The sequence below is a fragment of the Gallinula chloropus genome, assembly GCF_964237585.1.
Source record: "Gallinula chloropus genome assembly, chromosome: 1".
NCBI classification, from domain to species: Eukaryota; Metazoa; Chordata; class Aves; order Gruiformes; family Rallidae; genus Gallinula; species Gallinula chloropus.
The window spans coordinates 183,484,691-183,499,467 of NC_140085.1; the positions used below are offsets into that span (position 1 = coordinate 183,484,691).

The window sequence follows — 14,777 nt, forward strand, 5'->3', positions numbered from 1 at the left end:
TTGGGCCTTGATAAACAAGTCCTGTGCCCAGAGTCAACAGGACTCATTTCTGAAACAGCCTCATAGACACTCAGGCCAAAGAGCGTGGCATTGAGTATGTGTATTACATCACGCACCAGCCTCTGGCAAAACCAAAAGATACAATGGGCTGCTAAAGGCTACACGGAGAGCAATGAGTGGTGGGACCCTCTAACATTAGGGTGCACATTTAGCAAAGGTCACCTGACTAGTTAAGTCTCGGGGTCTACCAATCAAGCTGGCCCTACCTAATCAAAACTCCCACGTACTGTAGAAGGGGATAAAGTTCCCATAGCGTACATGAAAATAAATTGAGGAAGGCAGTCTGGGTTATCCCTGCTTCAGGCAAAGGCAAACCCAGCCAGGACCTGGATGTACTTGGTGGGAGATGTGGAAGGATGGGGAAGTTCAGTGTGAAACTCAAGGGGATTTGATTTTGGGTGAGAATAGACAATGAATTAAACTGTAGACTGTTAATTGCTAAATAACCCTGCTGCTGTCGTCACTACTACACTTGCTATATCCTGTATTGCTGGTATTACAGTAAGAATCATCCAAATTAATGAAGGATGAATTTTGATGAAACCATGCCAAGTGCAGTGATGATGGAACTAAAACTGGCTTCAGCAACTGGCACCCAGCAACTTCCTTAAAATTGACATCTTCAGCCTGTAGACCGTGAGCATGGACCGCATCAGCCAGATCAGCCATGAGCTTCAGATGCAGCATGCAGCAGCACACAGCATCTCTCCTGCCCTGAAGTCATGGACTAAATGAAGGGATGAGGGATGGCCCATAGACTGAGGGAATGATATCATTATGTGTGTCTATATATGTATATATCTCAAAGGCAGGAGGAGTGGTGGTAATTAATTGGAAAGTGTAGGATCTGTGCATGACAGATGCTATAGAATAATGGGTGGATGGTGTCCTGCTGTTTAGCTGGGATAGAGTTAATTTTCACTGGGAGGGGATATGTCCAGGACAGCTGACTCAAACTGGCCAAAGGTGTATTCCATAACTTACGATGTCATGCTTGGTATATAAGGGGGAGGGGGAGAAACTGGTCTGCAAAGAGGGATTACAGCATGGGCTGGGCATTAAGCAAATTGCATTGTCTATCACCCACTTTTTATATTCTTTTGTTAATATTATATTTATTTTCCTCTTCCTTTGCTCTGCTGTCAAACTGTCCTTATCCCAACCCACGAGTTTTACCTTTTTCTGACAGTTCTATTCCCCATCCCACCAGATGGTGCTTAGTTGCCGGCTGGAGCGAAACTAAACTGTGGCACACGCTCAACAGCTCTGTATTTACTGTTAATATTTAAGGTCTGTCTGTCCAGTTCTAATCCATGTAATATGTTTTCTTTGGTTTTGTTAGAAAAATATTGTGTAATGCCAAATCAGGTTTAAGATTGTTTTTCTAGTTCTCTTATTAGTACCTTTCCCAGCAATACCTGTCACCTGAAGATTCTCATCAAGTTAATTGGATAAGCTTTTTTCTATAATCGTGCTTGTGTTTTAATTCTTCACAAGTAACATCCAGTGTCATCTACTAAATTTTGTTTGGTCTGAGATGAATGTTAACAGGCAAACATTTGCCCTTTTACAGTAGAGTATTTAATACAACACTTCGTGTTTTACTTAAGACTTCTAAGACTTTCCTAGGACTTTTTCAAAGATCTAGATAGACCTCTTCTGTAAGTCTTGAATGCAAGATATCTGGGTTTGCTGATTTAAAAGCTCTGTCTATACCCATTTGATATCCTTGCACTGAATGTAATATAGTGCTCTTTATTTGCAAGATAAGTTTATTGAGCACTTCTGCTTATTTTGAGGCCAACCTTTTGTCCCTTCTGTCTGACTTCCTTCTGCTGCACAGTGCTTTCCCTTTTTGAAATCCCTATTTGTCCTCATGTCTAACAGGAAGAGGCACCTGCAACTGGTGGACGTACCAAGTCTTACTGCCTGACCAGAATATATCATTGACTTGTACAGGTTGCTGCCCTTTGACCACTGATAGGGAGAAGACTTTTGATGATACATGTAGTGTAGACCCACACTGGTATGGAGTTTAAACCTTTAGTCTTCAAGACTAGTTCTGGGGCATTGCAGAGAAATCTAATATGGTATTGTCAAGAAAGCATTGATTTATTTTTTCCCTAGATTAATTACACAATCTGACAGGTAGCACTTTTATTATTGTTGTAGAGGGTGTCAGGAATAACACCATACCTAGTACCTCCTGTCAGGGTTTACTGATGACCAATGTGCTTCATCTCAAAAATAATTCAAACACTAGGATCCTGACATGGAATTCAGCTCTGTCCCAGTGAAAGCACTGAAGGCCATGTGCCAAAGGTGGGGTACCCATCTAAGCAGTCGGGTGCTTGTAGGAACCTAATTTTTGTCCAAAATTGTATCATTAAACACCTCTGCAAGAGAATGAATGAACCTGAGACCAAATGGTATATATGTCCAGAGCTGATCGTGTCTCAGAAGGGCTGATCAAGTTGTCATGACTGTCGTATTCTGTTCAGTTTGGGTTATGTGTAATTCTCACTATTAGACAATTTGATAGACATATGTTGATTTATGCCTAATTAATAGTGATAGTCCTGAGTGCATCATAAGTTATGGATTCAGTCAGAAGTTATTATGCATGATAAAGGAGTTAGTGCTTTCTTATGTAAGAGACTAGCTATTAGGCTTGGGAATAATGAGCTGCATTCAACTTAAACCTGGGGAAATTCAAGCCAGCTTAGTCTGAGAGTATGTGGTATTATAGCTTAGAGCATTGGAATTACCTTTCTGCCTGTGACATTGTAGATAAAAGGACAAAATAGTTGGAGCTATAAGATAAGAAATGACATAAGAGCAAGCTCGTCTGTAGCTCTCAAGGGAGGAGGAATGCCTTGTTTCTAACCCATGCTTCCAGGCTGCGTGTTTGTTTCACATTGAATGGTCATTGGACAATATCCTGGGAAGCTCACCATCAAACTTGCTAGCCTGAAAGATGATCCAAGTAATTTTCATCAGCCCTTTGCTACCTGCAGAAGTGGTGGGGACTGCCTGTAGCCGGGAGGATTTTTGATTAGTGGGAAAGCTTTTAAAGTAAGGTAGGAATATAAAACTCTGTCCTCATTACTTGGGAGGCTAATTAGTCTGGGTAATCAGGTATAAATGACTTGGCATGTGTGGTGATGTTAGGTTTCAAAATCTTCTAACCTAAAGATATATTTTTTTAAACTTGGCAGAATATGCCAGGAAAGTAAATGAAACATCTAAAATAACTTCAAAGTGCCTCTCCTGAGTTCACAGTTTTATTGTAGGACAACCTTCAGTACTGGAAAAGCTAACTCATCCTGTATATATATGAGAGGCTTTCAGTGCTTTGTTAATGCATTTTCTAGAAAATGTGAAGTCCTTTTTCTGTGTGAGTCTTCTTGTACTGATAGAACTGTATTACAAGTTTCCACCTGCGTAACACCTAGCTTAGAGGGGCAAACAAGTAAAAGGAGTCAGTTGGGTGGGATGAAAGTAGCTTTAGAGAATACTTCTGAGTAGCAAGCTGTAACAGCAACTCTTAAGTTAACCAAATATCATGTCTAGAACTTTGAACCCAAGTCAGTGTCTTAAGCTGACTGTATCACTCCTTGAATTTTATCAGGTATCTTTTTGTTTAAAATAAATTTTATGTGCTGTAACTCATGAGTGTCTTACGTTTTTGAGCAGATCTGTGATAGAAGTTTAGAAGTAGTTGTAGAGACTTTCATTAGCTAGATGATACCAAGGCAAAACTTTAAAAGCCTGTGACAGTACTGTCAGGCTCTGTAACTTTAAAATCGTACCTAATTATTTTCACCAGGCTACTACAAGTACTGGCTAAGAGAGGCAGTTCTGCCATAGGAATACTGTACAAGCTTATTCTCAGCTTAATCTTCATGTTTTTATGTTAAACACTGTTTTCACATGCAAAATGTGATTATCTTGTGGGAATTTTGAATCTACCATTCACTTATAGTGAATTCTTTCCATCTTTTTGTTTTATTAAGAAATATAAATTTCTCAATTATTGTTGATCTTGTTCTTTTTTCTCCCCGCCCCTTCCCCCCCAAGCTAAGTGTACTGAGCCTGGCTGGGATGGAGTTGACTACTATAACTTTGAGACTTTTTTTTCCTTTTTTTCCCCTTTCCTCCCATTTTTCTTTTTAAACAAAATCAAATACAACTTCAAAAGCAGCTTATTAGACTTGCAATACATATTTCCAGCATGGAAAAACAGTAATCTTAAGCTTTTCTGGTCTTAATTTTTCCATCCAGTCTTCATATAGCATTAATACACAACAATATAATAAAATGCATTACTTATGACTTGTTAATGTAATTGAAGGGGACGCTCGGCTGAATCTTGCTTTCTGTTACGCTGTTACTTGACACTCATCAGGGTTGGAAGTGGATCACTGCTTTCATGGGCCTCTTGCCTGGGTGGCTTTTTATCCTGTCATCAGATTTCATATAACTTTACAGTGTATGTTAGTGAGGGCTTTTTTTGTAATATAGTTACGAGGATTATAGTTCTGTGTGTAGACGTTACCTCTTCCTCCCCTAAGTTTTAGCTGCTGGTAAAGCTGTTAATGGACCTCTGGATGTCCAAATGACACAGCTTTAATTCTGAGTGTAATGCTTTTTTAAATTAATGTCAGATTTTGTAGATTTTTTTCCCCTTGTTATTAATTTATGTCTCGCTTCATCTTCTTCTAGTAACTAGTTGTTCCAAAAATAAATGTCTTGTTCGTTATAATAGTAGAGCAAATGAGTTGATGATTGAAAACAACCAACCAACCCCACAACCTGTGTCCCTGTCCGTAGCTCTCACGTTTTAACCAGGTTCATATGAACAGGAGCACTATATATGTAAGTTCTAAGGCACCTGCACTTCCTACTCCTCCCCAGTAGGCATTTTGTCAGCAGTACCAGTCAAATTTAGGCAAGATCTTGGTTTGTAAGCAGAACTACAGGACGGAGGTTTGCCAGCGCCGGGGCCGCGCTGTACCTTCCTCTGAGGTTCAGCCGCTAGAGGGGGCCTAGGCCTACCCTCTGGTCAGGCCCGCGGGAGCTGGCAGCTCACCTCTTCCTGTTCACACCTTCGCTGGAGTGTTGTGGAAGCATAATTCCTAAAGGTGTCCGTTTTCATAATCTTTTTAAGTGCAGCTGATTATTTTTTTTTAAAGGATAATTGTTCAAAAATATTTATATAGTTGTAACCATCTGAGTGATTTTTCTTTGCAGGTGATCTTGTGAATCCGTGTACCATCAATGATGGCAGAACATCCACCGTTACTGGATACCACTTCGATTATAAGTAGTGAAATCCCTCTTCTAACTTCCCCTATTGTTAGCGGGGATGGAGCTCAACAGGTAAGGAAACTTCAGTATCTTCTTTTTTTCTATTTTTTTCTTTTTCCAACAGCATCATTGACTGTAAAATCTAGTAAACCTTCATCTGCAGTATTTTTGTGCAGCGTTGGTCACATATGTGTTTTAGAGATTGAGGTGCATAGAAGAGATATGTAATGAATATGAAGCAAGAAACCTGTCTTGTAAAAAACCCATCTGTCTTGTGAAAGAATATCTTCATAGAAGGACGGGACCAGACAGCTTGGCAGTTGTGCTCAAGTCTTAATTTGGAAGCTATATGTTTATATTACCATGTGACCTTGTTAAAGGTAATAGACCTTCGCCTATGTTTGAACTTACTACCTGTGGCACAACATGAGCTAAAAACTGTATGGCCTCGAGACTAAGACTTACAAGTAGGTATCTTGAATGGTAGGACTTGTTTTTGTGTGTTAGTATCTGCCCAGACAAGATATATCTATATATATATTTAAAATTATTATTTATCTTTTAGACAAAATCAGTCAAGGTGATAGAAAAACTTATAATTGTGGTTTCAGAACACTTGAGAAAAGTCAGCGCCAATGAGGAAGGAATGTGGAGAAAAAAACATGCATACTCCATATCTTTAACCTAGGAAGAATACTTTAAGCCCCAGCTAAGCACAGTTCTGGAGAAGCTTCCAATAAGAGAGAAAGAGGGAAAAATAAGTAGTTAGCAGTATCTGAATTGACTGAGATCACTGCCTGTCATAGCAAAAGCCTGGACTTGATCATATAGCAAAGTTCCTGATAGTCTGTCATTCCCAAGCTTGATCTTTATGCAGAAGAAATAATTGTTTATCATAAAGAGGAATTAATTTGTAGAGTAAAAACACATAAAAGAGCTCTAAAATGAGAGTGGGGAATGGGTTGCAACAGTTCATGAGATAAGATTTAGGCTGCAATGAGATTTTCACAATGTAGGGGAAGCTTAAATGCAGAGCTGATAAATCTTTTTTTAAAATGAATTTATGGATAAAACATTCCAAAAAAAGGGAAAAACAATACCCAAACTTGCTTTCTCTTCCAGTTATTCTTTCAAATACTGACATTTAGAAGTAGTAATCTGTAACATATGAGAGGACAACTGTTATTGTTTCCTTACATGTTCTTCTTAAAAACTTTCAAACAAAAAAGAATAAAACATATCTACATAAAATTAAACATACCACTGCTTTTTTTTTTCCTGAATTTTGAATATTCTTTCTTTTTACTGTTGTTTAAAAATTCTTGTAGATGTATCACAGAACCCTTGAGGTTGGAAGGGACTTCTGGAGATGAGACAGTCCAGCTTTCCCCTTACTCAAAGCAGAAGCAACTAGAGCAAACCATCCAGAACAATGTCCAGTTGGCTTTTCTATGTCTTCAAGGATAATGAGCTCCACAAACTCTGTCTTGCAGCCTGTTCCTCAATATTCAGTGCACCCCCACAATGCAATAAATACGCTTTAGTGGAATTTCTCTGTATCAATTTGTGCCTGTGACCTTCCATTCTTTCTCTGGGCAAAGCTGAGAGGAGTCTGTCTTGGTTTTGTTTATTCCCCCTACCCTGAGGTATTCACGCACACTGGTGAATAGTCCCAACTCTCTCAGCTTCTCCTCATACAGGAGATGCTCCAGGCCTTTCATCATCTTTGTGGCCCTTTGCTGGACTCTCTCCAGTAAACCCATGTTCTTGTACTGGGGAGCCTACAACTGGACACAGAACTCCAGATATCTAACCAGTGCTGGGTAGGTGGCTGGCAGTGTTCTTCCTAATGCAACCCAGGTCCTGTTGGTCTTTTTAGATTTGAGGGTTTCTTGCTGACTCAACATTCAGCTTGTCCTATTCCTTTTCAGAAAAGCTACTTACCATCCAATCAGTCCCCAGCATGCACTGGTGCACAGGATTGTTCTTCCTCAGGTGCAGAACTGCGTTTTCCCTGCTTTGAACTTCATTAAATTTCTGCTGGCCTGTTTCTTCTGCTTTTCAAGGTCCCTCTGCACCACTAGTGCAGCCATCTAGCGCATCAACCACTCCTCCCAACTTAGTATCATTTGCAAATCTTGTTGATGGTGCACTCTGTCCTGTCACCCAGGTCTTTGAAGAACATAGTAAACATTATCTGGCTCAGTTTCAAAGTCTGAGGTAGATGACTAGTGAATGGCATCCTGCTGGACTTTGTGCTGCTGATCAAAACCCTTTGAGACTGGCAGGTTCAGTCAGTTTTCAGTCTACCTTAGTACCTGTGTTCACTCTGTACTTCATCAATTTCTGTGTGAGGATGTTATTAAAGACAGTGTCAGAAGCCTTGCTGTAATCGTGATAAACAGCATCTACTGCTCTCCCCCCATTCACCCAGCTAGTGTTTTCATTGTAGAATGCCACCCAGGTTTGTCAGGCATGATTTCCCCTTCGTGAGTGTATGCTGACTACTCCCAATCACCTTTTTACCTTTAAGGTGTTTGAAAATGGCTTCAAGGAAGATTTACTCACTTTATCTTCCTAGAGTTGAAGGTGATGTTGACCAGCCTGTAACTCCCTGGATCTTCCTCCTTGCCCTTTTTTGAAGATTGCAGTGACATTTGCTTTCTTCCAGTACTTGGTAACCTCCCCTAATCACCATGACCTTTCAAAGATAGTTAAGACTGAGTTACTTGTTCTGCTTTCCCCAAAAATAAGACTTATTAAGCCGTGCTGGGAAGCTTACTGTGTAAGGGTGCAAAATTTTGAGTCAGATATGAGCTTAAATGTTATTTTGAGGATACTTTTTCCTAAAAATGTTGTCTCTTTTTCTCCTGCCAAGCAAGATTAAAACTGGAAAACAAGCAAAGATTCTCTTCAAAGTAATGGATTTGTGGGGGCTTCTGTTAATCTTCTTAAGGGAAGGATATCATATATACTGTCAGTGTCCTTTTTTGCTTAAAAAAAACCCTAACACACAATGCTTATTAAGAATACTGTCCAAAGTGGAACCGATAGTGGTAGTGTTTATTTTAAAAAAGAGAAAAAGAGAACCTTCAGAAAGCATTGAACAGATTCTCCAGTTGACAGTAAAGTCAGTTTCATTTCATGAAAACTGGCAGTTATACCACAGTGTTGTTTACTGTTCTGTGTCCCACAGTGTCTGGTGAAAGTCATGACTTCCATTTTCTGTCCTTCCTTCACATCTGACACAGGACTCCTGAGGAACCCGCAGATGCATTTGCTCAGTGGCGGGAGAGTTTAGTGGAAGCCCTTTTTGCATATGGCCATTTAAAAGCCATCGCTAAATGGAAAATATCTTGTATACCTGAAATGCAGGCAGGACAGAACTGTTTACTCTGTCAGGGTTGCTCAATTAAGGCTTTGGCCACAGAAATGTCAGGCAGGCCATCATTTATATATAAGGGTCTTAAAATTATTTGCTATGTTTGGTTTATATAGTACACTAGTGAAAATTATATATACTTTCAAATCAAGTGTAATGTATTTAACTACAGCAGATTGTAATTCTGAGCCTTTTTCATATTTAAAAAAAAACAAAAACATTTTAACCTGAATATTTTAATGGCTTAAAATTGCACCAGGGGAGATTTAGGTTAGATATCAGGAAGAATTTCTTTTCAGAAAGGATTGTCAAGCATTGGAACAGGCTGCCCAGTGAAGTGGTGGAATCACCATCCCTGGAGGTATTTAAAATGCATGTAGATGAAGGGCTTAAGGACATGATCTAGAAGTGGACTCTTCAGGGTTAGGCTGTGGTTGGACTCGATCTAAAGGATGTCTTCCAACCCAGGTGATTCTATAAATACTTTATTGTATTCCCTTTTTTTTTTCCCATGTAAATTTTGGTGCTATGAGGAGTGTGAAGATTTGCCTTCATGATGGAGTTGCTCATTTTTTCTGAAAGTCTCCTCTTTACTTAGCTACAATATACAGATTTTATAGGGGCTACTTCCTTAAAATACAAAAAGTACTTCTGCAGTTTCTCTTTTAACAGCATCATGGTGTTGGATTGGATAGTCTGTAGCATAATTTGTAGTGCTGACAGAACTCAATTGTGTCCCCACAATCAAAATTCAGACCTGGTTTGTCTGTGTAAATAAATGTATATGTACTTCATGGTGTATAGCTTAGACTGTAGCTGTTCTAACTAGTTTTAGCTGGTCCTGACTGAAAAAGGTATCGAAAATCTAGTAAAAAACTCTTATTGAAATATTTTGTTTATATTTTGGTATTTCCTACATTAGACTAGTTTAACTGTATCCTAGAATTAGCAAGTCTTTTTTCTGTTGTGAAACATCTGAGGACTTTTAAAATCATTTCCCCCTCCTTGCATCTTACCAGGATTAACTATGATAAATACTGTGATTTAAATTCTATATATACTGCATAACTGAGTTACCAAATGGTTATAGACCATTCAGTACCTTTCTAGAACAGTTCATATCTTCACGATAACCTATTTCAAATACTTGAAATTCTCCTAGCAGTTTAAATGGGAAATAGCCGGACAAATATTTGAACATGTTGAGATGAAAGGTCATATGCTTCAACTAGGGGAAGTGCCTGATCAGGTTAAAGCTGTAACTTTCCACCATGGTTAAAAATAAAACAATCTACAAAGTTAGAGGAATGCATGCGTTCAGACCAGAAATTTGGGGAACTTAAACTGTGTGGATGTTCATATGCTACTTAGTGCTGCCATGGGAGACTGCCTCATCCTGTGTCCTGCAGAACGAGGGACTTCTGTTAGTTTCACAGGACAAAACTGGGGGAAAAAGGCAAAGCCCATTAGCTCCTCTCTCTCTCTGTTTAGTGCACTAGTACTGCTTTTGTACTTTCTTGTCACTGTTTAACGTACAGTAATGTACTCCCTGTATCTTGGTGGTGAGTAAGGCTGTGGATAAATTGTGGAGAAGATCCACAGGAGTTGATAGAAACCAAGTGGCACTAAGAAAACATGGTATGAGGCCATGTGCTTGAGGGTTTTTTATGTAAGGGTAACTACTTGCAGTGAGGCTCTACTGATTATTGCTGAGGCTGGACAGGAAGGATGTGTGTTTGATTACATGAGTCCTGATTTGATGAGGGGAGGTAAATTCATGATTGAGAGGAAAATGAGGAGACAAGAGTTCAAACTACTTTCTTTAACAGGCACTTTGTTTTCCTGATATTAGACTGATGATAAATTGTTTTGGAAAGTTTCTATAGCACCCAGTGCTATTCCAAGACAAACCACTTAAATTGCTGACACAAATATGCAGTAACCCTGGAGTTTGGGACCCTCCTCTGCACCTTCCCACTAAAGCTAATGGTTGCAGAGTGAGGCATCTCTATGTAACCTTGGTGTCCTTTATTACCAAAAAGTTAGATAGCACTCTCAAAGTAGCCCAGTACCTGTTAATTGTTTCCTTTTCTTTGGGGAGTGGAACACATAGTGTTTGACCTTTAGCTAGCTTTATTTCTCAGCAAGGTGTAGTGATAAAAAGTAAATACTTCTAGCTTGGGAAGTTGGTTGCTTATCCTCCAAATTTTGTTCAGAAGTTTAGATGCTTTGTGGGATTTGGAAAAATCCTACTGTATGGATATATAACGGTGGTATATGTTTCTGTGTGTATGTATACATAATATGGGAGGGGTGTTTTATATATATATTAAAAAACTGTTAAGTGCAAATTCTTTGAATTGAAATGGATATTTAGCATCAAATCTGCAAGTTAGTATTTCTAAAACCAATTTCTTCTTTAAATATTAGATCTTTTGATCTTAAAGTTGTTATTATCATGTTATAGGAGGAAATCTTCAGTCAGCAGAGTAATAGATGGTTATAAAAACAAATGAAATAATTCTGAGAATCCCCTTTTTTGTTTTCAGATTGTTTATACATGTGAAGTCACAGCAGATATATTATGGTGAAGATGTAAACTGCATTACTATATTCTTTTCCTCAGTTTTAGTTCTGATGCTTCTGTCTCTGAAAAGCATATGGTACATTATCAAGTTCCAGCTTGCTTTGTTTTCGCCTTGCTCCTGAAAATCAAGTCTAGAACTGCATATGTTTCATGATCTTAAGTTGTTTAACAACATACACTGTTAGAACTATTCTCACTGCTTTCCATATTGTGCTGTGTTTTGATTTTACAGAGCACACACACGACTGCTTCTGTCTTTTTTTTTTTTTTTACTGTTTTGTTAGGTGGGGGGGATGTTTGGTTTTTGAGGTTTGTTTGTTTGTTTTTAACTTCCCTTTGGCTCTATTGAATTAGCAGATATGTCTAACTTTTCCTTTTGGAGATTCATTAAGGAGTTCTTCAGTTGACAATTATTTTTCCATCCTTCAGTGATTTCATAGCATTTGAAGTGCACCAGAACTATTTACTAGAATCATTGGAACTCTACTGCATGTAATGCTGCAGTGCCAGTTTATGGAAGATGATAATCAAGCTGTATCTTTTTCCAGGATTGATTAGTACTTTTGTTTAGCAACCATTAATGGAAAATACACACCCAAACTTATATGGGACATTCTGTATACCAAAATTTTTTTCATAAAATTTTTAAACTGGTTGATTATTTTGATTTTTTAAAAAACAACAGAAAAAAACCACAACAAACCAACAACTATGAGGATGTGAGTTTTGATGCCTCGGGGTTATTAGATCCTTTTGTTACCTGAGTTAATCACAATTATTGGTCAGGAAGAGTGAAGTTCTGTCTTAGTTGGTGTTGTGGTTTTGTGTGGCAAGGTTCTGGTAGAGGAGGGGGTAATTTATTTTTTTTTCCCTTTGAGATCATAGTTTTCTCTTAAGTATTTAAACTATATCCTTGATTGCAAGATGCATTGAAAACTTGCTTTACATTTCCTAGAAGCAGCCATCATCCTGAAAAGATGGTGAGAATTCCAAATTCTTTGGTGTATAGTTATGTATGAATGCTGTGCTGCTTTTGGTGAGCAGAGAGCAGCATCAGATTTATTGCACAATTTATACTAGCATCCAAATATATTTTAATACTGGCTGTCTGAAAGTAAGTGTAGTAACAAGTGAAGGCTGTGTAGTTCATAGCCTTTCCTACTTGTATTGAGGATGAAAATTCATGGAGCAAAGTATTCTTATAAACCTCTGAGTAATCCTCCTCCTCTCTCTAAAACGTCTGTTTTCATTTGCGTGATATGAATCCTAGATTAATTTTGGTCTCTGATACAGTAGATTCTTCCCAAGGTACTTGAGGCAAGATTTCCCCTGTTGAATGAGTCTCTTCAGAAACTGACATTTGGGAGAATTGGATGACATGTGAAAATCAGATTTAAAGTCAGTTAGTCACTGTAGGTTGCTAACACAGTCAATCGGGACAAATAAGCATGTCCAGAAGATGATATCTTTCATGTTTTAGGAAGGTGACTAAAGATCTGTATGGGGTTTTTTGGTGTTTTGGTGGGTTTTTTTCTTTTTTATGAGGTGAGGAGGTGCAAGTTGCCTGGAACTTTAGGCACTGAGGTAGGCCAGTTCTTCTCTGCTATGTGTTGCAAATGTGCCCAGTTCCTGAGTCTGGTACTCCTCTATCCAAACCCTTGAGTGCCCTGCACTGAGGCGTGTTCCTTGGATCCTTTCTCTCCCCTTCTTTGTGCCACGGGACACTTAATGCCAAGTAAGTCAGGACCTGAATGCCAGAGTCCAAGACCTATGAAGTCACCCTTATTGCTTACATACATTTCCTCAGAAGACAGCTATTGTAATCTCTCTGTAACTGCTTTGCACAGTCATATTTTTTAACTACATAAACTCTGCTCTTGGAATATGTGAGAATTATGTGCTTTGCAAACAGGTAATGTGAACCACATCCCCTGGTAGCTGAAACCTGTGGGGGTTTTTTTGTTGTTGTGTTCCCTACCTCCATACCTGGTGATTGAGAGGTTTGTTTATTCATAACTGGGCAAAGTCCACCTAACCTTCTGCATATTACAGAATTATACACTTGATAGAGCAGCCAGAATGACACTCTCCAGGAAGAGTTAGGCTCAGGTTCACGCACCATAGGAAAAACAGCCCTTGGGTCTAATTTTTCTCCCTTTCTGTTTGTATTTAGAGGAGAAAATATATAGGAAAGGATTGGTAGTATAGATGTCTTCCACTAAACCCTTCGTAGAACCATAGAATCATAGAATAGGCTCGGTTGGAAAGGACCCCAAGGATCATAGATTTCCAGCCCCCCAAACACACCAACGTCCAGGCCTGGATCTACACAAGGTTGCCCAGGGCCCCATCCAGCCTGACCTTGAACACCTCCAGGGACGGCACATCTACCACCTCTCTAGGCAGCCTGTTCCAGCACCTCACCACTCTGTGTAAAAAAACTTCCCCCCTAATATCTAATCTAAACCTTCTCTCTCTTAGCTTTAATCCATGCCCCCTTGTCCTGCGATTATCTACCCTTTAAAAAAGTTGATTCCTCTTGGTCCAGTACTGACTGAGCCTCCCCATCCTGATCAAATGAGGATGCAGCCTTTAATTTATCTTTCAGCTCAGGTTTGTGTTGCCACATAGTGTTCTGATATACAGTCATACCAAATTTTGTGCAAAGCTGAGTGTGTAGAGAACTTTATTGGGGAAAAAAAGCTACTTTAGAAGTGCTGTTGAAACTCTTAGCATTCTAATTTTTTTGTAATTTTGAATTACTATATTATGCATTTCTTCCTTTGGCACTTCCTTCTGTGCTTTAATTAAGGTAGAAACACACACAGAATCACAGAATGTTACAGGTTGGAAGGGACCTCGGAAGATCGTCTGGTCCAACCCCACTGCCAGAGTAGGAATGTTAGACACATCCATCAGTCTTAAATATTGTGGACTTTTTAACTTGCTATGTCACCAAACAGTAATCTGAGCTGTCAGAAGCAATGTTGAGAAATATAAAATTCCTTTCTACTCCACTGTCACAGTTTTGGCCGGGATAGAATTAAGTTTCCCCCTAGTAGCTGGTATAGTGCTGTGCTTTGTATCTAGCATGAGAATAACGTTCATAACACGTTGATGGTTTAGTTGTTGCGAAGCAGTGCTTATGCTGAGTCAAGAACTTTTTGACTTCTTATACTGCCATGCCAGTGACAAAGCTGAGAGATGGCAGAGTCGGGACAGCTAACCTCAACTGACCAAAGGAATATTCCATTCCATACCATATGACATTATGCTCATTGTGTAGACTAGGAGGGTAATTAGGTATGATGGCCATTGCTTGGGAACTTGGAGGGAATTGGTCAGTGGGTGGTGCATCATGCATCTCTTTTGTATATTTTTTTCATTGTTATCATTATTATTATTTCTCTTCATTTTCTCTCCTATTAAACTCTATTT

The 14,777-nt window shown here is 39.0% G+C and overlaps 1 protein-coding gene across 1 annotated transcript in view; it reads left to right on the forward strand.

Annotated features, from left to right (window-relative positions):
* Nucleotides 1-5,340: 5,340 nt before the first annotated feature.
* FNDC3A (fibronectin type III domain containing 3A) overlaps nt 5,341-14,777 on the forward strand; it is a gene marked incomplete at its 5' end in the record, with an annotated part of 103,211 nt that continues 93,774 nt past the window's right edge. The window contains one exon of the mRNA XM_084279092.1: nt 5,341-5,442. Within this exon, the coding sequence (XP_084135218.1) occupies nt 5,341-5,442 (102 nt within the window). The remainder of the gene's footprint in view (nt 5,443-14,777) is intronic.